Source organism: Raphanus sativus, chromosome 5, assembly GCF_000801105.2.
Source record: "Raphanus sativus cultivar WK10039 chromosome 5, ASM80110v3, whole genome shotgun sequence".
Classification (NCBI taxonomy): domain Eukaryota; kingdom Viridiplantae; phylum Streptophyta; class Magnoliopsida; order Brassicales; family Brassicaceae; genus Raphanus; species Raphanus sativus.
Genome location: NC_079515.1, coordinates 26,931,042 through 26,953,823, shown reverse-complemented (window position 1 = coordinate 26,953,823; position 22,782 = coordinate 26,931,042). Strand labels below are relative to the sequence as shown.

The 22,782-nt window shown below is 33.6% G+C and overlaps 4 protein-coding genes and 1 long non-coding RNA gene across 7 annotated transcripts; 3 read left to right on the top strand and 2 right to left on the bottom strand.

Annotated features, from left to right (window-relative positions):
• The first annotated feature begins 3,786 nt into the window (after nucleotides 1-3,786).
• LOC108856761 (BAG-associated GRAM protein 1) lies at nucleotides 3,787-7,979 on the top strand. Its single transcript, XM_018630641.2, has 18 exons — nucleotides 3,787-4,141; nucleotides 4,239-4,289; nucleotides 4,403-4,500; nucleotides 4,691-4,766; nucleotides 5,059-5,187; nucleotides 5,281-5,327; nucleotides 5,439-5,556; nucleotides 5,645-5,761; nucleotides 5,837-5,866; nucleotides 5,932-6,031; nucleotides 6,301-6,407; nucleotides 6,532-6,681; nucleotides 6,758-6,862; nucleotides 6,960-7,106; nucleotides 7,222-7,275; nucleotides 7,338-7,401; nucleotides 7,513-7,574; nucleotides 7,678-7,979. The coding sequence occupies exons 1-18, from the start codon at nucleotides 3,962-3,964 to the stop codon at nucleotides 7,816-7,818; spliced, it is 1,776 nt and encodes a 591-aa protein (XP_018486143.1). The 5' UTR covers nucleotides 3,787-3,961; the 3' UTR covers nucleotides 7,819-7,979.
• A 5,647-nt stretch (nucleotides 7,980-13,626) lies between these two features.
• On the top strand, nucleotides 13,627-16,311 carry LOC130495223 (uncharacterized). 2 transcript variants are annotated; one of them, XR_008934491.1, is made up of 3 exons: nucleotides 13,627-14,269; nucleotides 14,559-14,659; nucleotides 14,764-16,311. It is a non-coding gene; the product is annotated as an uncharacterized LOC130495223 (long non-coding RNA). The 2 variants fall into 2 exon arrangements; XR_008934492.1 differs by having other exon boundaries at nucleotides 14,556-14,659.
• A 37-nt stretch (nucleotides 16,312-16,348) lies between these two features.
• Nucleotides 16,349-17,188, bottom strand: LOC108859297 (54S ribosomal protein L51, mitochondrial). Its single transcript, XM_018633186.2, has 3 exons — nucleotides 17,029-17,188; nucleotides 16,837-16,943; nucleotides 16,349-16,734 (listed from the first exon to the last, which is right to left on the bottom strand). Exons 1-3 carry the CDS (start codon nucleotides 17,106-17,108, stop codon nucleotides 16,562-16,564), a joined length of 360 nt encoding a protein of 119 aa, XP_018488688.1. The 5' UTR covers nucleotides 17,109-17,188; the 3' UTR covers nucleotides 16,349-16,561.
• A 209-nt stretch (nucleotides 17,189-17,397) lies between these two features.
• On the bottom strand, nucleotides 17,398-19,387 carry LOC108857782 (uncharacterized). The gene is made up of 4 exons (XM_018631795.2): nucleotides 19,251-19,387; nucleotides 18,704-19,042; nucleotides 17,903-18,166; nucleotides 17,398-17,822 (listed from the first exon to the last, which is right to left on the bottom strand). Exons 2-4 carry the CDS (start codon nucleotides 18,989-18,991, stop codon nucleotides 17,556-17,558), a joined length of 819 nt encoding a protein of 272 aa, XP_018487297.2. The 5' UTR covers nucleotides 18,992-19,042; nucleotides 19,251-19,387; the 3' UTR covers nucleotides 17,398-17,555.
• An 828-nt stretch (nucleotides 19,388-20,215) lies between these two features.
• Nucleotides 20,216-22,768, top strand: LOC108805379 (uncharacterized). Of its 2 annotated transcripts, XM_056986338.1 has the most exons (11): nucleotides 20,216-20,412; nucleotides 20,519-20,724; nucleotides 20,804-20,912; nucleotides 20,992-21,316; nucleotides 21,428-21,497; nucleotides 21,578-21,645; nucleotides 21,725-21,840; nucleotides 21,928-22,034; nucleotides 22,114-22,265; nucleotides 22,349-22,627; nucleotides 22,711-22,768. In XM_056986338.1, exons 1-10 carry the CDS (start codon nucleotides 20,326-20,328, stop codon nucleotides 22,594-22,596), a joined length of 1,488 nt encoding a protein of 495 aa, XP_056842318.1. In that variant the 5' UTR covers nucleotides 20,216-20,325; the 3' UTR covers nucleotides 22,597-22,627; nucleotides 22,711-22,768. The 2 variants fall into 2 exon arrangements, with proteins under 2 accessions (XP_056842318.1, XP_018432913.1); XM_018577411.2 differs by lacking the exon at nucleotides 22,711-22,768 and having other exon boundaries at nucleotides 20,217-20,412; nucleotides 22,349-22,691.
• Nucleotides 22,769-22,782: the final 14 nt, after the last annotated feature.

Genomic DNA, 22,782 nt, shown 5'->3' with positions numbered 1-22,782 from the left:
AATGTTTTGGTGATCGAACCTCTATTTATATACCACAGTCAAAAAAAACCTAAACGGGTTCCTTCCCTCTCTATCTGTCTCTATGTTTCCCACGTGTCCTCCTTTCATTCGCTTCTTGTTCGATTAGTACCAACCGAACCGAATAAATTAAAACTGGATTTGTGTACTTTATGGATCGTTATCCGGTTTACTAGGTTATATAGCAATCAAATCTATTGTATCCTTCATTCATTTTTTAGTTGTTGATGTGATTTTACAGAATTGTGTTTCTATAAATAGTTTTTCAATTAAATTATCTAAGTAGATTGTAGCCTTATTTTTACTTGTTTTCTTTTGTTAATAATTTTAATCCGATTTTATTACTTTGTTTCAATTAAAACACACAAGAAAGTTGACAAAAAAAACACACACAAGAGAAAATGAATCAATTTAACACACACAAAACTAATTTAAGATGTATAGTTTACTCTAAGAGATACCATAATTTATGAATTATATTATATTTGTAAATTAAATTAATTTGATTGGTTTATTGAAAATTTTGAAGGACTAATACACTAATTTCATAAAAGGACTAGTAAACTATTTAGGATATATTTTATTTAGAAGATTTTGACTATTTAAGATGTCGTAAGTTTCTATAAATTTTGATGTAAAAACAATTGATGAATATTTTGTAATGACAAATACTTGTACAATACATATTATGCATTTTCTTAAGATTTTTTTTTATTTTTCTTGTATCATTTCATTCTTTTATTAAAATTTTTGCTAATGTTTTTCTTATTTTTTACATATTTTTTGCCACCAAAAAAAATTCTTTGTCTTAGAATCATGTTACCGGTAGGGCAAAGAAGAGCAAACTCCAGTTAAAGGCAAGGCTTAGTAAGGTCAATACTGCACCAATTGACTTAGGATAAAAAATGTTTTGTTCAAAAAAAACTAAAAATTATAATAAAATTTTCAAAATATTGTTTAATGATACTGTCAATGAAAAAAAACAAATCCAAAGAACATAAATGTATACAATACTTTTTGTTTCATAATATTAATTTTAAGAACTTTTTTTTACTTCAAAGTGTAAATAGTTTTCATAATTTTAAGTTTTTTTATATTTTTGGATATAACGTGATGAATCAAACTATATAAACTTATTTATGAGTAGTTTAAATATATCTAGGTCTATATATTAAATGATATTTAAACTGAAACTACCTATACTGTGAAACGGAAGATATATAGTTTTTGTATAGATATATATGAAAAAGATAAAATTATTTATTTTCATATAAGTTAGAATCAATAAGTAGTGATTTTTTTTTTTGAAAAGTTGTTCAAAACTTATTTTAATACTCTTTAGTCGGTTTCATATATTGGTTTTATGGTTACTACTATTTATGTTCAAATTTAGTTTTCTGAAAAATAGTATCGAATTGATTTTAACAATTTTAAAATATTAAATAATATGTAAAATTTTGAAAGAATAAAATTTTAAGCTTTTCACATATTTTATAAGAATAGGTATATTAATGTTTATTAAGTATCTATTTTCATAAATTTGACTATTTGTTTTTAAATAAAGTGAAGTACATTGATTAAAAATTCTAAAAATCCATTTTTCTAAACAAGAACAAGAAAAAACATAATTTCTAAACACAAAAGGAGTAAAGACGGAGATGCTTGCTTATATCTATGATAACCTAAAGGACAGACTCTCCTGTTGGTTTATCAAACTGCTCTCACAGGGGGGAAAAGAGGTCTTGATAAAGGCCGTGGCTATGGCTATGCCAGTGTACGCCATGTCATGCTTCAAGTTAACCAAGAAATCATGTGAAACGCTAACGAAGGCAATGGCGGACTTCTGGTGGAACTCATTGGATCACAAGAGAAAGATACACTGGCTAAGCTGGACAAAAATGAGTCAGGCCAAAGAACATGGAGGCCTCGGTTTTAAAGACATCCAACTCTTTAACCAGTCTCTTTTGGCCAAGCAAGCATGGAGAATTCTTTACAATCCGGAGTCTCTCTTTGCTAGAGTTTTCAAGAGTCGATACTTCCCTCAGGGTAACTTCCTCTCTGCTCGCAACGGTCCCAGACCATCCTACGGATGGAGAAGCATTCAGTTTGGAAAAGAGCTGCTCCAACAAGGGCTCAGGAAACAGATTGGAAATGGTGAGACGATCTCGGTCTGGATAGATGACTGGATAGAAGGGGATGTCAGGAGAAGACCCCTCATGAAAAATATATTTGTGGATCTTTTACTCAAGGTCAGTGATCTGATTGACGCCAACAATAGCTGCTGGAATATTGATACTCTCAAGGAACTATTCTTTGAAGAGGATATTCAGAGAATCCTCAAAATGAGAGTGGTGGCAGATCAAGATGATATTTGGATATGGGTTCACAATCGGAATGGATGCTATTCGGTCAGGTCGGGCTACTGGTTCATCAGCAGACATGCCAATAGTGAATTAATCAGAGAAGCGGAGATGAAACCGTCCCTAAATGATCTCAAAGGGGAGGTCTGGAAGATTAAATCAGCCCCAAAAATTAAAACTTTCATGTGGAAAGTCCTCAGTAACGCGATACCGGCGGGAGAGTTACTTGTCAAAAGAGGAATCAAGATGGATCCATGCTGTCAAGCTTGTGGATTTGAAGGTGAATCCATCAACCACATTCTCTTTGAATGCTCTATTGCTAGACAGATATGGGCTCTAGCAAATATACCACACCCGATCAATGGCTTTGATAAGGTATCACATTTCTCGAATCTGCACTATGTAATGAGTTTGATGAAAAAATCTGATGTTGATGAGGAGATCAGAAATATGATTCCATGGATTGTGTGGTATCTATGGAAAACGAGAAATGTGATTCTTTTTGAGGGTAGGACTTTTGTTGCTCATGAGGTTATTGCAAAGATAAGGGAGGAAGCGGAGCTCTGGTTTTTGGCACAGAAACATGAGAAACAGAAAGAGGAAGAAGAAAGAAATGCGCGCCCTAGGCTGAGGAAACGTTGGAAGTCACCTCCAACTGGTTGGGTAAAGTGCAACATTGGAATAGATTTTGAAAAACCTCATCAAGAAGTGGAGGAGCGTGGGTACTGAGAAACGAGAGGGGAAAGATTCTTATCCATAGTCGAAGGGTCTTCCATGGTGTGGCCTCTCGAGATGAAGCCAACTTTCAAGGTTTGCTCTGGACTCTGGACAGTTTAAGAGATCATCACATTAACATGGTGATCATCGCAATGGAGGATGGTACGCTGGTGAAAGTGATTCTTAGACCAAAAGCTTGGCCCAATTTCAGAAGTCAATATTATGAGCTGGAGAAGAAACTCAGAAATCTAGAATGGTGGAGAATAGAAAAGGAAGATAGGTCAACAAACAGAGGAGCCTTCCTCATAGCTCAAAGTGCTGCAAAGGGTGGTTATCTACAATCCTATTTGGCATCTGGTGGTCCTCTGTGGCTGCGCTTTTTGTTTGAGAATGAGAATGTCCTTCCCTCTTCATAGTTGATCGGTGCAGGTGTGTTGGAATTTTTTGGAACACCTCTCTTCTTTATTTCTGTTCGCTGTTGGGAAGATTATGTCAAGTGTCGCTGTCCTATCTTGTATTTTTTTGATTGGATAGGCTTAACCTTATGTTGGTGTGTTTGTAATGGTACTTTGGTGTTGATCACCCTCTATTAATCTAACAGATGACAAAAAAAAAAAACACAAAAGGAGTAACTGTTTCTACAGTTAAAAAGGACATTTCCGTAAACTCAAAAATCACACATTCCTTAGTTTACTCTGTTTCTCTCTTCCATGTCCCTTCAGAAAAAACTCCATTTTTTTTCTCCCATCTCTCTCTCCCTTTAATAGACTCACTTCTGTCTTCTCTTCTGCTCTGTCTGAAATGGTGATCCTCTGCCGGTGAATTTCATATACATATTTTCTCATTTTCACTCTGTTTGATCGACGATGGTCCAGTCGGCGGTGGAGTTTCTGGTACCTTCGACGTGGGAGATCGAGGTTGCGGTGGCCGCTTCGGCTTTCTTGATCGCTTCTTATTGGCTATTCGCTTACAGATACGACGATGCTGGGTTTGATCCGTCTCGCAATCCCGCCGATTCCGGTGACGCCATGTTTGACAAAGACAAGGTTCTTTCTGATTTCTTAAAATTCAGAGCGTTTGTTTTATTCAGCAGTGGTTTTTTTTGGGTGTTCAACAAAGTTTCGTAATTTATTGTGTGTGTAGATTGGACAGTTGAGAGGAGACACTCAGACAAATTCTCCGTACATTATCAAGGTACGTCTTGAGTGTCTGAAAATGGTTGTTGTTGTCTGAAGGAAGAATTTTGGAAAAAAAAAGAATTAATGTCGGATACCGACATTTCATTTTGTTTTGTTTTTTTGGTACAGGTGGAACTGCTGGCTGCTAAGAATCTCATTGGTGCTAACTTGAATGGAACATCAGATCCTTATGCTATTGTCAATTGCGGATCAGAAAAACGTTTCAGGTTCTTAAAAATCTTCTCTTTTTCAATTTGTTAGTTGTCTTTCTTCCTCTTTTAAGCTGTCGTATTAAAAAATTCTTCTCACCAACCAACCACTATCCATCTAAAAAGATTTTTTTTTTTTGTCTATTTGGTTGTTGAGTGCTTACACTTTGGTCTGTCTAATATATGAATATCTATTTGCTTGTTATAGTTCTATGGTTCCTGGCTCGAGGAATCCAATGTGGGGTGAAGAGTTCAATTTTCCCACAGATGAGCTTCCTGTTAAGGTATCATCATTTTATTAACTTTTAAGTTGATTTAAGAACATAGTTGGACGATACATGAAACTTAGTTAACTTCAACTTGTTTAGAATTAAGCCTAGGCATAAGGTCGATTGTCATGTTCACACCATCTTGATATCTTGGTGGATGAAATTTTTCCTTACATATGAATACTGAAAAACACTTAATGTAAATTGATAATTTCGGATGCATAAAAAACCTCTGAACCACTTCTTATGTTGACCACTTACCAGATACGTTTTTAAACATTAACCATATGTTTTTTTTAAATGTCAGATCAATGTAACAATTCATGACTGGGATATCATTTGGAAAAGTACGGTCCTTGGCTCAGTAACTATCAGCGTTGAACGTGAAGGCCAGACAGGTCCAGTGTGGCACTCATTAGATAGTCCATCCGGACAGGTTTGTTTTTTTTCTCCTAGTTTCTGTTTGCATGTTTTTGGAGCGAAGAAGCCTTCTTGTTTCCTTAGAGGCTAATCCAATTTTGTTTGTCAGGTTTGCCTTAACATTAATGCAGTCAAACTACCTGTGAATGCTTCTAGGTAGTCCATTCTACATGAAATTTTTTGAGCAAAGGGTTTATCTTGTTTAGAGAGTAGAGTTGCTTTGTGGTTGGGTTAAGACTTTACACAAAATGGTATTTTCATTGGTAGGGCTATAAATGGATATGCTGGAGCCCGAAGAAGGGTCTCGTTGGATCAGCAAGGACCAACAATTGTTCATCTAAAGCCAGGGCCTCTCCAGACAATATTTGATCTCCTACCTGATGAGGTAAGTTAATAATCAGTACTAACTCTTATTCCTCTAGTTATCTCATACCTGAGTAAAAAAATATCATGTTCCTGAGATGGGACCTTAGGTTGTTGAGCACAGCTATTCAGCTGCCCTGGAGAGGTCATTCTTGTATCATGGCCGAATATATGTTTCTGCATGGCACATATGTTTCCACTCGAATGTTTTCTCTAAGCAAATGAAGGTTAGTTAGCTTTAATAGAGTCTTGAGTTCTATGAATCAATGGTTATAAACTTTCTCCCTGTCTCATTCTGCCAGGTAGTTGTACCTCTGGGAGATATAGATGAGGTAGTTATCTTTTCCTGACCGTTTAAAAATTCCTGTTGATTTAAACTGATAACCGTTTATTATAGATACGTAGAAGTCAACATGCAGTGATAAACCCAGCGATAACAATCATACTACGGATGGGAGCTGGTGGACACGGTGTTCCTCCTCTTGGGACTCCTGATGGTTAGACATTTATTTTCTATTATTAGACTTCTTTCAGTTTTTAGAATTTTAATTAGATAAAACTTGACGTCTTCTTTCATCGTCAGCAAATATTTTCTGTTTTGTTAGTTCCTGTTTTAGCACCAGCACAAGCCAGCGAGAAACATTTTGTACATCTGGTTTCTTGCCTGGACTTTTGGCTGTAGGAAGCAAAAGCTTTTGGAATTTTCATCTGTAATTGTGCTTTGATATGTTTATATGTCTGATTCATTCCTTCTCTTTTTATTCAGGTAGAGTGAGGTATAAATTTGCATCGTTTTGGAACAGGAACCATACGCTAAAAGCATTGCAGCGCAGAGTTAATAATTATCATGCCATGTTAGAAGTTGAAAAGAAGGTCTCTCTCCGTTACATCCTTCTTCCACCACGTGCTCTGTTAATGAAAATCATTTGAATTTGATGCGATAGCCTTGATAGCTTAACATGTTTCACCGTTTTTGGTGGCCTTGTTGCGCTTATAGGAGAGAGCAGAATCTGCGTTACGTGCTCATAGTAGCTCTGTGAGAGGAGGGGGTGGTAAAGTACAAGTTAAAGCTCCTGTAGATATTGCAGCTGTACCTGTAAAGTTCCAGGCTTTTATCAAGGAAGAAGTCCTTGTCGCCATTTACAACGTAAGCATCTGTTTCTTCTTTGTTATTTTTAAAAATATTTTCTGAAAATTTATATATCATATTCTCTTGTATGCAGGATGTTTTCCCAAGTACACCTGAGAAATTCCTTAATGTTTTGTTGGCTGATGATTCCAATTATACTAGTGAGTTCAGATCTGCACGGAAGGATAAGAATCTTAATGTAAGTTTTGTATTACTATCTAGCCTTCATACATAGGTTTTAAAAGCTGTGCTCGTTAGATAAAACTTCTCTGGAACTTTGTTGTGTGATCTTTCAGATTGAGCCCTGGCACACAGCTGAAGAATATGATGGTCAAGTTAGAGAGATTAAGTTCAGATCCATTTGTAAGAGTCCTATGTGTCCACCAGACACTGCTGTTACGGAATGGCAGCACGTTGTTCTATCACCAGATAAGAAAATTCTGGTAAGAATGTTTTTTTCTTCTCCTGTAAGATAGTAGTTGATATAACGTTTTTCAGATTCTACAAACAGAATGAAAAAAGGAAATGATATCCCATGTGATGATACTTATGCAACAGGTTTTTGAAACTGTGCAACAGCCGCATGATGTTCCTTTTGGTTCTTACTTTGAGGTACGTTTATCTTTTGAGTAAACTTTCAACTTGGCCTGCTTCTTAAATCTTGGTTGTATCAGGTCCATTGTCGATGGCGATTGGAAGTGAAAGAGGAGACTTCCTCTGTACTAGATGTAAGAGTTGGTAAGTAATTCTTGTATTCAAAAAAAAAAATTATTCAAAGCCACCACCACTTTTGTGTGTGGTCGAGTAAAAACACAATGTAAATTGATCACACTTGTATTCATCTTACAGGTGTACATTTCAAGAAATGGTGTTTGATGCAATCGAAGATTAAATCAGGAGCAATTGATGAGGTTAGTCTGGTGTCCTTATTCTGATCTCACTGAGCTTAAGAAACATCCAGAACAGTTCTTTTTTTTTAAAAAAATTCTGATACATTTGGTTTTGATAACATAGTACAAGAAAGAACTGGAAGTGATGCTAGAAGTGGCACTGTCACATCTCAAGTCACACCCGTCCTCAAGCAGCCGTGGAGATGCAGACAATAATAATAACTCTAATTCTTCGTTATCTCCAATACCAGAAAGCATAAGCTAAAATTACGAAAATCAAAACAGCTTCTCAAATTCTCAATCCAAAGTCCAAGTTCTTCAATTTATGTGTCATCTTAACTATTGGTAGGATGGATGTTTACAGGGGCTTGTCTGATATTATGATTGTGACAATTAGCAAAGAAATGAAAAGTTTTTTTAAGTTCTCTCACAATTCTCTCTTTAGTAGACACCAACAAAGATTTTAAATACTCTGAAATCCAGTGTTATTGAAAATATTTTAAGTTGTGAGATTTTAAAGTTTTGAGGTGATTTTAGGGTGTTTGGTGGAGTTTCTTAGTTAAAAAAATTAAAACTCAAATCCCATTATTTTAGGTGATATTCTAGAGTAGTTTAACAAAACTCACATAATTTTCTGCAATTTATTAAAATCATCTAAAACTCCATTAAAAATCAAATCACATCAAATGTTAAATTGAATACATCCTCCTTAATGTCACAACTAGATTTTGACCCGCGCTTCGAAAGCGCGGGTATTATTTTTCATTTTTATAAAATATATTATTTTTATAATTATTGAATGTATTTATTATAATAAATTTGACACATAGAGTGCCTCTGGTAAACTATATATTTCTCTGGTTTTGTTTTATTTCCTCTCCAATCAACATATTTATTTAGCTTATTGTTAAAATAAATGATTATAGACTTTGATCTAGGTGCGCGGATGCATATTTTGAAAAATATGATGATATTTGTTTTTTATGTAATTATTAGGATTTGGCAAGGAACATAACCGATCCCGATCCAAAAATATAGTATCAAACCCGAACATAAATTGATTAAATATTCAAATTATTCAAAATTTTGTTATTTAAATAACCGAATCTAATCCGAACCGAAAGATTCGGGTACCTGAGAATTTATCTAAATAGATTTATATACTTATATATATTAATTATTTTTAGATTTAACGTATATAAAACATTAAAAATGATACTTTTAAATTGGTTTAAAATACTTAAAAATATATATAGATAGTCAAAAATAAATATCTGAAATAGTTAAAGTATATTCAGATCACCAAAAATACTTAAAATAATTATTGATTCTGTATTCGTAATTTTAAATCAAGCCAATTGTTATGTTAGGCTTAGGTATTCTGACATATGTTATTTAAACTTATAGGTATTATATTATTTTATTTAAATATAATGAGAAATTTAAAATATATAGTGATTTAAAACTTTAAAAATAATTTAAATGGATTATCCAAACCCGAACCAAACCCGCAAAGATCCGAATCAAACTCAAACAAAAATTTAGAAACATCTTAATATGGCTGAAATCTTTTGATCTCGAAAAACGATCAGAACCAAACCCGTATGGGTATCCGAAAACCTATCCTTAGTCATTATTATATATCGTATATTTTCATCATATAATTAATCGTATTTTATACGTACCATCATATAAGTAATCATATAATTAATAATATTTTGTACGTACCATTATATAAATAATTACATATATTATATTTTTAAAACTTAATATGAAATATAAAAACTATAATTTGAGTTAGTATTTCAAATCAGGCTTTATATTATTTTTTTTAATATATATTGACAACATTTTTTTATAATGGACTTAATAACTAAGCCCATTACTTTTTTTGCTTAATACTACTATCTTTGTTTCCAAACAAAATACAATCCATGTTTCCGAACACTTAAAATTTTTTTAATACTCTTATCCTTGTATCCAAACATCTCCATTTTGTACTACAACTTTAATAATATAGATAATTATGAAAACAAATGAAGAGTAAACGAGTTGATCAGAAAAATGAAAATTTACCAATAAACTTTCTGCAATCATCATCAGTCACCCTGTGAAATAAAACCTAGAATTAAGGCTCCTCATATGCTAGTTATAGCTTCGATTCTGCTGTCCTATATCTTATGGCACCCATTCAGATTCAAGCACTCTAAGCCTAAAAAGCGCGTATATGACACTGGAATATCCAGAAAACATCAAGTTCTCTTTTCCTCTAACACCCTGGGAAAATTTCATTGATTGATATTTCTTCACTTGAACATATCTTGGCTGCAATATTCAAACCACAGTAGCGGAACATTATAATCCGATGAATTCAAGTACGATCAGGTATCAAAATATCAAACTTCAAAAGTATCATCACAGATGTGTGATGTGTCCACGTAATTTATCCATGTGGACACCAAGCTTGTGTAAGAAATTTCATTCACGTACGTATATGATGATGTCCACACAAATGTATTCATAGTTTATCGTGAACATATCTTTCCAAACTTTAAAAAAAATGTTTTGTTCAGAGTAAAATTTGTATTGACCTCGATAAAAAATTAAAGTTGGTCCCACAAAAATATTTATTAAACATTATAGATAAAATTTAATCATACAACTAAAATATTTATACTTTTTATCTTCAAAACCTTAGATTTATAATATTAGTCTCATTTTTCTGTAGTTATAAAAAATTATAACCCGATACAAAAATATTTTTTTTCTGACTCCGATACAAAAGATTTCTGGTTCCGCCGCTGGTATTATACCCACTCGTTCTGCCTCTCCGACGACACCACCGCTGCTAGCTGCCGCCACCACCAGCTAAAGTATCTATTGTGTTATTACATTCCAGAAAATGAACTATAATATAAATGACTCTTGATTCTAATAGTTTGGTCATGACCAAACTGTAATAATAATTTTAATTCCAGTCTTACATCGTTTAAAATGTTTATTCAGTTTTAAAGTTAGTTGTAATACAATTTTTTGATAATGATATTAGATGATTCATTTATGCCATTAATTTTTCTTATTATTCAATAAAAGTATATTTAAGGTAAACTATTATTTTCTATTTAGTTCAGTCTCACATTTTGAATTATTTATTTTGTTTTAAGCTGTTCATAATATATATAAATATTGTTTTGAAATAATAAATTAGATTATAGGTTCATTTTAAAAGTATGTTTATTTCTTTTTCTAATCATTAGATCAAAAATATATGTATAATAAAAATCATTTATTTTACATAACAAATACCTAAATTATTTTGTTTTCTGAACTTTCCGAAATTACAATTTTATATGTAAGCATATATATATATATATATATATATATATATTGAAATTGTATTGATATTTCCTTTTATTGTTTTGGAAAAATATAAAGGAAAATAAAGTAAAATATGTTATATATATACATTGTTCACTAATACGTTATATATAAAAATAAATAAATATTATATTTTATATACGTTTTGTTTTTATTATTTATGTAAATATAGATATTTATTCTTTGTTTATTTTTTGAGGAAATATAAAGGAAATATAAAGGAAATAAAAGTAAAATATGTTTTACATATGTAAATCAATATATTTCATACTTTATGGATATTTCCTTTTTATCATCTATGCAAAATTGTAAGAAGAATAAATTCTAATTCTAATTAAAAATATGTAAATCAACATATTTCATACTTAAAAATGCAGCAGCTAGACAGCTAAATCTTCTTCTCGCAGCAGCAACATTTGTGAGCTTCTTCTAGCATCTTCGTCATCTCCATCTTTTCAGGGTCGTCTGACATTTTCAACATCATGGCAAGGATGGCTTCGCATGCACCTTCATTTTTGTTAGAAGATGATGACATGTTTAAGTGTTTTGTGATTTTTTTTCTTTACACCACAATCTTGTTTATATAATGAATTATGTTTGATTGTTAGATTAGATTGTTAGCTTGGTTTGACTAAAGCAGTGGTTTGACTAGATTTTACAGAGCTGAATCAAGTCTCATAACCATCAGTCTTTCTTTAGATGGTTAGAGATTTTATTTTCTATTTTTGAATTCTACAACTTTAAGTTGATTTAGAACTTAGTTTGAATGATCATGTGTGAAACCTATGCATATGGTTGCTCGTCTTGTTCACACCTTTGGTATTACATCATCTTCAGCTATATTCCATTTTTGACTCCAAACTTTATTTGAGAATATTTCTCTAATCTCACTCTATATTCTGGAGTAACCTAACTATTATTCTATTTTGGAGTTGATTTTTTTATTTATAAAATAGTCTTTTTAATTTTGAATTTTTTTTTTCATACTTAAATAATATTTAAAATGATACAATAACATGAAAAGAAATGTGATATTCCACAAAATATTATTTACTAATTTAACATAATATATATAAATATATAAACTAATATAAATAAAATAAAATAAATAAAATAAATATAATATAAATAAAGTGATTTAATAATCTGATACATTGCTTTCGAAACTACCAAGATCGGTGAAGTATTGTTGAAATAGATTGATGAGTTTGAGGTTGATATATGCACAAACATTTGGATCATGTACAAAATTGAAATTACAAAACAAAACTTTGCTTTCTTTCTTATGTTCTTTTAATGCATGATTATTTTTGAAATTATCAAAAATTACAGATGGTGAAAAATACACCAATTGAAGTTGGAAGAGAATCCCTACCTATAAATATTAAAATTGCAGAAGATGAAAAAATATACAAATATTTAGTCAAACTAATTTTTCATCATGTTGTAAGAATTATAGATCAATATTTGAGAAGATGCATACGAAAAATAGAATTTTGAACATCAATGATTTGTATATGTCTATTATAATTTATAATTTAGTGATCTACGTTTTCAGAAAAAAGTCATTTATTTATTTAGTTTATTGTTGTTGTTCACATGTTATTAGAATCTTTTGATGTTTTGTTTTTGGTTTATTTTAAATTTAGAAGTTAATTTCATTATTTACATCAAATATTTATTTATTTTAATTTTGTTATATATTTTATTATATAACTAATATCTAAATTTTTACGATCTGATATATATATATATATATATATATATATATTAAAATTAATTAAACTATTGATCCATACTCTCTTGCATCAAATTATATTAATGTAATATTTTATGATATAATTGTTTAATATATTTTTCCAATTATTTTATATTTGAAATATAGATTACATGTATATTCGAACAACCAGTAAAAATTATACTCATCAAAATATCAATAATAACATGTTCCACCATATATTAAATAGTAATGGTAGCTAACTGTAAATATTACTTTATCATATATATATATATGTATATATAATTTTAATACTATAACTATATATGAAAATTATATTATATGTATTTGGTGGAGGTTTTGAAGAATCTTTTTTTTTGCATTTGGGTCGATGTATGGTGTATATATACAAGTGATAGGCATAAACTATTATTTATTATATTAATAATAAAATATAATTGATTAGTTACTTAAATTTAATATTAATATAAATTGAATTCATTAGTTTATAAAATAATAGATTAGTTATCTAGTTACTTAGTTTTAAGTATGATGTATAGTTAATCATAGTTAAATTATGTATAAGTAGAAATAATAAAAAAATAAACTATTTGTAAATAGATAAAAGTTATTTTGTTTTAACAGTATTTGGATATTATTTTAAAGTAACATCCTAAATAGATTCTGGACACAATTTTCTTCGGAACTCATCTTCTTTCTCTTAGATTTAGTTTTTATTGTACATAGGTTCTGTTTTGATTCGATCTCGGGTTATTCGGTTTGATTTTGAATTTTATTATTTAATCTGAAATAAACTGAAATTGGATAGATTAATTTTGACTGGTTGAAGTAATCATGGAACCCAAATGAATAAGAGAGATATTTGGAACACACAATAATACACAATATTTCATTATTTTATCATAGCATCACATACTTTATCACTTTTAATCAAATTCCTCTATATTATTGTCGGCAGTGACGAAATTAGACCATGAGCTTCCCTACCCTTATTTCTCTAGAGCCAATTTCTTATGGACTCGATAGAGCTCTTATGCTCTTATTTCATAATTCTTTTTTAATTAAAACCCAAAATCCTAAATCAAATCCTCCTCTCTCGTCAAAACTAAACTCTAACCTCCCTATAGATTAGTGAACCCTTGGGTAAAAATATAAATTTTATACATTTCAAATTTGGAAAAAAAAGTTTTTAAAATCGTTTTTAATCACATTTTGATGATTTTCATGAAATTTTGGAAAAACCGTTTTTTTATTTTTGAAATATTTTTATCAAATTCTATAAATCAAATAAAAAATATTCACGTTTTCAGTTTAATTTTATGATTTTCCGTTTGCCATATAAAATTAAAAGAAAAACCGAACCTATTAATTGGAGCAATTGTTGCGACGAAACTAAAGACGGAAACAGAGACAAAAGAGGTGGAACCAGAAACTTTAGAGCAAACGAAGGCAGAGATACACTTCAAAAGTGCAGCAGCTAGACAGCGAGTTTTCTTCTCGCTGCAGCAGCACTTGTGAGCTGCTTCGAGCGTCTTTTTTTTTTTTCTCTGCCTCGTGAAGGTTGTTTGAGATCTTTAACAACACTAGATCTGCCAAATAGGTAGATTGACCACTAATTGCCCGCATCTAAATACAAATACACCTACTTTGATGATATTTATATGTCAACATGGATTGTAACTACACAAAAATTGTAAATCAATGTATGATTATAGAGGTTAGTGGGTTTCGACTATATTTCTTTATATCGATTTTTAAAAAATAAAAATAAAAGTAGATATAAAAATTAAAAATTAAAATGAAAATAAAAAATTTAAAATTAAAAAATAAGAATTAAGAAAAAATTAAATTTTTTTTTTAAAAAAATCTGCTTTACGTGTTCATAGTAGCTCTGTGAGAGGAGGTGGTGCCTGGTGGTAAAGTACAAGTTAAATCTCCTGAAGATATTGCAGCTGTACCTGTAAAGTTTCAGGCTTTCATCAAGGAATAAGTCAGTTCTTGTCCCCATTTACAATATAAGCATCTGTTTCTTCTTGTTAGTTGGTAAGTATGAGATATTTTCTGGAAATTTATAAATCATACTCTTGTATGCAGGAAAAGAAGAGCACCCTGTTAGAGAAAAGAAAACACAGAATGGCTGAGATAGATGGATATGTATGGAGAACAAGTGATCGAAGGAATGCATCTGCGAAGTAAAAGAGTGAAAATGAAGGGTAAGAAGAGGGCCTTTGCTGTGAGCCTAAGGAAGGGAAATACAAAACAGTGAAGGTTATGTCAAAAAGGCTTGGAATCCAGAAGAATAACACTCATGACAGTGCAATAAGAGGAGGGCCAACTACGGAGATATGATTGGTCAAAACAAGGAGATCAAGTTGAAAGGGCAGCTGACACGAGTGAAGTCAATACGCTCTCATGCATGTCATTTACAGTGGACCAGTGTTTGAGAAGAAGGGTGTCAAGTCCAACAAGAATTACAAGTATCTGCTAAAGTAATTATGGGAAGGGAGCAAGGGAAAGGGTAGCTTGGGAGATACGTACTTGAGGTGTGTCACGAACAGATGAAGTTTTGGAAGATGGGTGCTGCCAAGAACAAGAAGAGGACAGATGAAGTTTTGTATGGACTAGACTGTTGTATGAAGTGTTAGCGCCAACTGTTCATGCGAGGAACATTGTTGAGAAATGAAGTCTACAAACAATGTTCTCGTCTCCACTTTCACAAATTCCTTTGATTTCGATCATGGAATCAAATGGTTAGTTCTCAGTTTTATTTTCTGGGAAGAGAGACATTACCTTGCTTTCTCATGTTATGGACTAGACTGTTCTGTGAAATGTTAGCGCCAACTGTTCATGCGAGGAACACAGAGAAGAGAATGAGGAGTAAAAGAGTTTTGAGGAAGTTTGGGATATTGGAAGAAGCATAAGTTCAGACAGAAGTGTAGAGAGCAGAGAGATGGGATCAAGCTGGAGAATCTGGTTATGTTGTCAGTGACACATACGAGAAGGATGACGAGAAGAAAGCTCAGCCTACGATAGAAGTTCTGGGTTGGAGGAAACTAAAGGTCAGAAATAATATCAGGAACTTGAGGGCTTCTCAGAAGCAGAAAAAGCAGCAAGATTGTCAGACTTATGGCATCCTAATACTTTACGTAGCCTTGGTAACTGGGGTTCTGAGGGTGGAGACAAAACAGTATTGTTTGTGGAGGAGAGAACTAAGTTCAGGAGAAAACAAAGACAAGGGGCATAATAGGACTAAGACTACAAGTGGCTCGAGACTGTGTATGAAATCAAGGCTAATTGGAAAGGGCAGGAGGAGAACATCAGAACACAGATGCTAGAAGCTGAAACAGAGGAAGTACCCAAAGAGCTGGATGTTTAAGTACAGACTTAAGAGTTCTTTGAGTGCTCAGCTTTGCAATGATCAACATGGAACCAGGGGAATCAATGATGCTGAGAAAGAATAAGTCCAAAAAGAAGAAAGAGACTCTATGAGATTTCAAAAAAAGAGACTAGGACAGCAAGCTTTCTTTTTTCCTATAATAAATCAGACACGATGGGGTTTGTCCGGTTTATCATACTAGTGACAAATTTGCAAAGAAAAGAAAAGTGTTAAGTTCTCTAACAATTCTCTGTAGTAACACCAACTAGGACTTACTGTCACAATCAGTATGAAAACAACGAATTGATCAGAAAAATGAAACTTTTACCAATAAACTTTTCCGAAGATCTTATTCAAGAGAAAACAAGATTCAAGTTAACAGTAGAAACAACTTTGAGACTACAAAGATAGATAACCACAATACTTGCAACATTCGAGCCACACCTCGATTCAACAGCAAGCAAAAAGAAGGAGAAACCATACGCAAAGTATATATGTTTAGGAAGGCAAAGTTTGTCAGAATCTGACAGCGGTAGTCCAAGTGCCTTGAACACTGGGGTGCTTGGTCACATGCCTAGTCCTCAGCTTCACAACTTTCCTTCCAAGAGAGTTCCTAAGCCTCGTTGCGTTGAGAAGCACTTGATCAGGATCCATGTTCTTCACACACACCACTCTTTCATTTCTGTTCCCTACACAAAAAAATAAATAATCAAAAGTAAAGTTGGCTACTTTCAATATCCCTTTTGTAAATGCAAACAAGAATAAAAAAGAAGAAAGATTGATTTAATTACTGTAAATGCCCTTGAGGTAAGGATGTTGTCCCCTTGAAAGCTCCGTCACCACTTCCAGCTGCGGATTCTTCTCTATCAGAGCAGGCAACTCTGATTCCATAAAGGCTCTGTAATTTCACAAAACGGGATTTAAAAAAAAAAATCAAATCAGATGAATATCGCGAAAGATAAGAAATTAGGTGAAACGGTTACCTTATGCCTCTACTGCTACCTCCCCAGTTACAGTAGCTCACCACGAGCTTCTGGAGCTGCCATACTCCTCTTAGCGCCATCTCAAATCTCTCGTCAAAGGCTCTTAACAAAAACCCTACTCGTCTCGATGTGTAAATGAAAAAAAGAGAAGATGAAGAAGATCACGTGATAGGTGCACGTGACTTATGGACTGACTACATTTTAAATTGGAATGGGTTTATTACTGGGCTCAAACAAAAGCCTGCAACTATTTGGAGGTGTACTCAGCAAGCATAACATGAAGAAGATTTGTTTTCTTTTTCTTTTATTTTTACTATTATCGAAATGGTTTTTAAGTAAATTATGAAGATTATTACAAAATCAATAACATTAAAATTTAACTAATTTTCAAAAATCATATTTGAATAAGAACCAACTTTTACGGAGCATTTGTCATTTTAATACAAATCTGATTGTTGTATAACTATGATGAAACTAAAACAAAACGGTTCATGGTGTAGGTGTGAAACTAACTCAGAAAAAGAAAGCTATTCCTCATCCTCATTTGCATCAGTATAAGACTTCACGACACGTCTGTATTTCTCAGGGCTCTCATACCAGCTAGGCGTATTGATGATCGGCTTCTCCAGCAAGTACTCGTCATACACTTTTTGCCTCGGTAACATACGCTCCAATAATCTACTCCAACTTTCCGTTACTCTGGTCAGCCTATTACTCTTCGGTCGTCCAGTAAGATACCTAAAGTAATCTCTCGCAAGACGGAACAACTCTTCCCCGTTGATCAGGAAGATGTACTGGAAAACAAAAAGAAACAATGAACAAAAGGTAAAGATAATATAAGACAAAGATTCAGGCTTGTGACGTTTGTTATTACCAGAAAGATGAAGCCCATGGTTGCTAAAACCACTTGTAGAGTTTCTTGTGCTATACCAGGAAGACCCCCATCTTCTCCTGATGAGCCTTGAGATCCACCGTTTCCACCACCTGACCCTCCTCCTCCTCCTCCTCCTCTTCCCCCTCCTCGTGGAGGAGTGTTGCCACCTTTGTAATAGTCTTTATTTTGAATCTGCTCACGCAACAGATCTTCAACTGATTTGTTCCCCATAGCTTTCTCAATTTCTTTCCACTGTGAAGATATCTGATGATAAAAAACATCATCACTGACCATGTTAATATCAGAAGCACGATACATAACTTAGTCCTGTGCTTTAAATTCTTAACAATAAACACAAAAACATACACAAAGAGAACTTACTTATTCAAACCTAAAGTGAAAAAAAGTGAAATAGACTGAAGAAATAGTATCTATCACACCAAGTAAGAACACAACAAAAAAAATCATCTAGACACTACTTATCATCATAAACATAACTCTTCTTATACGCACACACTCAAAATATCAATTTCAAATTAACATGTAAAGACTAATCTCACCATCTCAATAATCTAATACTCAAAATATCCATAGAATGAAGTAATTCTTTTTTTATCTCATCACTAGTATCACATTTAGCAACTACAACCAAGAAACCACAAACCACAAAAGCATAATATAAACACTACTTATCATCAGAAACACACAGTCCAATCCTGTTACCAACTTCTTACACCGGCATACACACACAAAAGATCAATTTGAAACATGTAAAGAACGAAGAGAAGGCATCTAGCTAACCTCATTACTACGACCATCAGGTTTATCCTTCCCACCAAGCGCGCAAACAGCAGGACCTCTCCTCTGATCCCTACTACTCTGTAAACGACCCCGATGGCTCAGCAGAGGAGAAAACTGAGTAGACGTGGATGATGATGCAGACGCCCGGAGAGTTAAGTTGCGGCGTGGCTGATAATCAAAGCGTACCGTCGTCCTGAAAGACGGAACCTTAAAGAAAAGTTTCGTTTGTGACGTCGTCCTTGCACAGAACAAGGACGGTTTGATTAGGTTAACCTGCGTAGAGATCATCTCTTTTTAATCTCTGTTTTGGCTTCTCTCTCAAGACACCAACTTTAGGATCTTCAACAACATTCCAAAAGACAACAAAATCCAATAAGAACCAAAGGTAAAGCCAATTATATAATCGATAGGATTAACGAAGCAGAACGCGAATAGAAAGGTTACTAGAAGAGATCTAAAGGTTGGAACTTTTTGACGACCCAAATCGGGAATTTTAGGAAGATGCAGTTCGGAAGATAATTCAGGAGCATGAAAATAAATGTGTTACCTTTGATGAAACCCTAATTGGATTCTTGGAGATGAAGCTTTCTTGTCTGTCTTAACAAATAAAAGGACAACCGAAGAAATCGCGGAGCTGGAGAGAGGTGTAGAAATTGCGTGAAGGCGGCTGATAATACGACGCCGTGTTTTTCTGAACCGAACAATGTATTTATACCCGGTTTAATAGATGTCAAAACTCAGTTGTTGCCGGTGGAAGTGTTTAATTGAGATTTTGTTGGGTTTTTATATTATAAAAGTTAGTAGATATTTTTTGATTTTGATATTTTACTTTTGAACCAAAAAATACAGTTATAATTGGTTCGATATAAAACTACTTAAATTTCTTTTTTTTATATTCATAAAAACCATACATTACAATATTGTTTTTTCGTGTAAATTTCTTTTATTTTTCAAAACAAAAAATTAGAAAATTTGATGAACCACCTTTGTAGATATAATATTTCTAGCTAGAGGATAGTTGAGACTTGACTTGTATATAAAAATTTGATGAACAACCTTTTTTATCTTTCAATTCTTTCTCTATGTTTCATTTTAAAATTTGGTAAAAGAATTAAAAAAAAACTGAATAAACCAAAAACGTGAAACACAAACCCAACTAGAGCCGATCAGATCAAATTATTTCGGAGCCTACAGAAGGGTTTTGAGGATGTGAGAATGTCTCATATTCTACAGATTCGAAATATACAGGCAGATACTTTAGTTAAGGAGGTAAGAAGTATAAACTATATTTTTACCCACATAGATCAGACCCGGTCAGACGAAAGTGATTCTCGGAGAACCGATTTGTCTAATCACCACTTAATCTAATGAAGCTCGGCAGTAGACAAAAAAAAAACCCAACTAGACCACACCTTGTATTTACGCTTCATATTTTTTGTAGACCGGTTATAAATGTTAGCTAAACCGGTAACTGACTATATTAAAACATGTCTTAACCTAAACCGGTGCCGTTTCGACAATAATCACTCATCGTCTGTTTTGTCTCTCTCTTCAGCCGCCACTCGCCTGAGTTTTTGTTCACATCCTCCGATTCCAAAGTTATTTCCGCCTCCGATTAATCTATGGAGATGGAGTTTGAGTCAAGATACGATATCAGCCGAACGGTAGAGTTCATAATCAGCAAAAGCTTTACCAGAATAGCTTTACAGGTGAACCAAAACTCTTTTTCTGAACTTTTACTTCTTCCTTAGCTAAAAAATAGTCACTTTAGTGTATTGGGTATCGATAAAGCTTAAATCTTTGCTTCTATGATAGTTCCCAGATGAGTTGCTGAAGGAATCAACCAAGGTGGTGCGTGCTCTTAAGAGCAAACTTAAGGAGATGAATGGTGAAGATGGCAGAGAAGTCAGGTTCTTTGTTATGGCCGACACGACTTACGGTAGCTGCTGCGTTGATGAAGTTGGAGCTTTGCATATTGATTCTCAATGTGTTGTCCACTACGGACAAACATGTCTAAGCCCGTGAGTCCATTTACTAAAACAATATCACTCTTCTTTGATTTTGTGTTCATTGCCGAGGGTTTAATGTTCTTTGGGGCAGGACATCGGTTCTTCCAGCATTCTTTGTTTTTGGTAAAGCTTCGATAAATGTCTCGAGCTGTGTTAAGCATTTGCTAGATCACTTGTCTAAGAGCGAGAAGCCTGTTATGGTATGAGAGAACTTAGTTTATTGTTTATGAATGATAAAAAGTTTTATGTGTTTTTACTCTTTGTTTGGTTTGGTTTCAGATTCTTTATGGACTAGAATATGCTCATGTGATTCCGTCTATTCAAGAAGAGTTAAGAGTATCGAAGCCCGAGTCTAAGTCGAAGTTCTCTGTAGCCAATGTCTTGTGTTCATTCATTAGTCCATCCAAAGATCCTAGAGAATCCATGGAGCATCCAGTACCATCTGGGGAAGATAGCTTATCCTCATCTAGAAGCTATACACTAGGAGGGTTAGCTTGGGACTTACCAGAAGGAAGCAAAATCGAGGATTATTTACTTTTCTGGATCGGTTCTGACAATTCAGCTTTTGCCAATGTAGTACTCACCTTCAATGGTTGTGACGTAGGTATATATATTTGGCTTTAAGTCCTCTTGATCTACTGTTTGTTCTTTTACCAACATTTCCCGTTGCCTGCTCTGACAGTTTTCTCGGTATGTTGTGTTTTGTTGATCTTAGTCAGATATGATGCTGAAGAAGATTCTTTGGTTACGGAGTTTACTCAACAGAGAAGGATACTTAAACGACGGTATGATCCCTTGTTTCAAACAGAGTACATCTCTATTCGGTTTACATTCCTACTACTCATTCAGAGTGTTGTGGTTGCAGATATTACTTGGTGGAGAAAGCTAAGGATGCTAATATTATAGGTATTTTGGTGGGGACTCTTGGTGTTGGTAAGTTCATTGACAACTCAATTTCTTACATATGTGATGAGTTAAATCCATGTTTTAATGCATTGAAATTTAAATGCAGCTGGTTACCTTCACATGATTCACCGTATGCAAGCATTGATATCTGCTGCTGGAAAAAAGTCTTACATTCTTGCCATGGGACGGCCTAACCCGGCCAAACTTGCAAACTTCCCTGAGGTAAGTTGAACAAGTGTCTTGTCGTTTAACTTTTTAACTATCAAAGTGAGATATGTCAAATGTGTAATTTTTCTTTTCTTTTCTTAGTGCGATGTTTTTATTTACATCTCATGCGCCCAAACCGCTCTTTTAGATAGCAAAGAGTTCATGGCACCTGTCATCACTCCATTTGAAGCCAATCTTGCATTTAGCAGGTACAGAGAGAAAGCTATTGAATCTTTTCAGCTGTTGTGGAGTTTCTTAACCAGTGACTTTGTTGTTTCTGTGTTTCAGAGGGAGCGAATGGACAGGTGCATACCTAATGCATTTCCAAGATGTGATAATCAACTCTTCAAAACCAGAATCAGAAGCAGAGAGCGGGTCAGAGGAGGAGCCACGCTTCTCCTTCTTTCAGGGTGGTTACGTAGAAGATCGCAATACAAACGGTATCATACACTTTTCCAATCAGCTAAAACGTTATATTTGATCTCCATGAGTTTGACAAAATAGTTTGGTTACTTTACTGCAGATGAAGCTGAGAACGGTGAGGAAGACACAGGAGAGACAATGGCGTTGGTACAAGCTGCAGAGAAAGCGTTGCAACTGAGAGGCAAAGACCATCATAACCAACTCGCTAAACAAACCGCTGCGAAATCAGGACCTGAGTATTTCCTCAACCGTGCTTATCGTGGTCTGGAGTTAAACAGTGACAATACTACGCCGGAGCCTTTCTTGGTTGGGAGAAGTGGCAAGGCTTCTGGATACAAGCACGAGTAACGACTCTTTAAGATGTTCACTAGGTCACAAAGTAACATTCCTGCTTGGTCTTGATAATTTTGATTGATCAAGCCTGACCGAACATTTTGAGTTTTTTTGGATTCATTTTGTTAGATGTTTGCAAGTATGTCAGAAAAGGAGCAAAACATAACATTGCTTGCGACTGTTTTTATCCAGAGAGGTATG

Coding starts and splice junctions, on each gene's coding strand:
- LOC108856761 (XM_018630641.2), top strand. CDS start 3,962: ATGGTCCAGTCGGCGGTGGAGTTTCTGGTACCTTCGACGTGGGAGATC. Junction 4,767..5,058: donor CAGATGAGCTTCCTGTTAAG/GTATCATCATTT, acceptor TTTAAATGTCAG/ATCAATGTAACAATTCATGA. Junction 7,575..7,677: donor AATCAGGAGCAATTGATGAG/GTTAGTCTGGTG, acceptor TTGATAACATAG/TACAAGAAAGAACTGGAAGT.
- LOC108859297 (XM_018633186.2), bottom strand. CDS start 17,108: ATGGCGCTAAGAGGAGTATGGCAGCTCCAGAAGCTCGTGGTGAGCTAC. Junction 16,944..17,028: donor GGTAGCAGTAGAGGCATAAG/GTAACCGTTTCA, acceptor GTGAAATTACAG/AGCCTTTATGGAATCAGAGT. Junction 16,735..16,836: donor TTACCTCAAGGGCATTTACA/GTAATTAAATCA, acceptor TTTTTTGTGTAG/GGAACAGAAATGAAAGAGTG.
- LOC108857782 (XM_018631795.2), bottom strand. CDS start 18,991: ATGATCTCTACGCAGGTTAACCTAATCAAACCGTCCTTGTTCTGTGCA. Junction 18,167..18,703: donor CTGATGGTCGTAGTAATGAG/GTTAGCTAGATG, acceptor TTTTATCATCAG/ATATCTTCACAGTGGAAAGA. Junction 17,823..17,902: donor CCATGGGCTTCATCTTTCTG/GTAATAACAAAC, acceptor TTTGTTTTCCAG/TACATCTTCCTGATCAACGG.
- LOC108805379 (XM_056986338.1), top strand. CDS start 20,326: ATGGAGATGGAGTTTGAGTCAAGATACGATATCAGCCGAACGGTAGAG. Junction 20,725..20,803: donor GGACAAACATGTCTAAGCCC/GTGAGTCCATTT, acceptor TCTTTGGGGCAG/GACATCGGTTCTTCCAGCAT. Junction 21,841..21,927: donor AACTTGCAAACTTCCCTGAG/GTAAGTTGAACA, acceptor TTCTTTTCTTAG/TGCGATGTTTTTATTTACAT.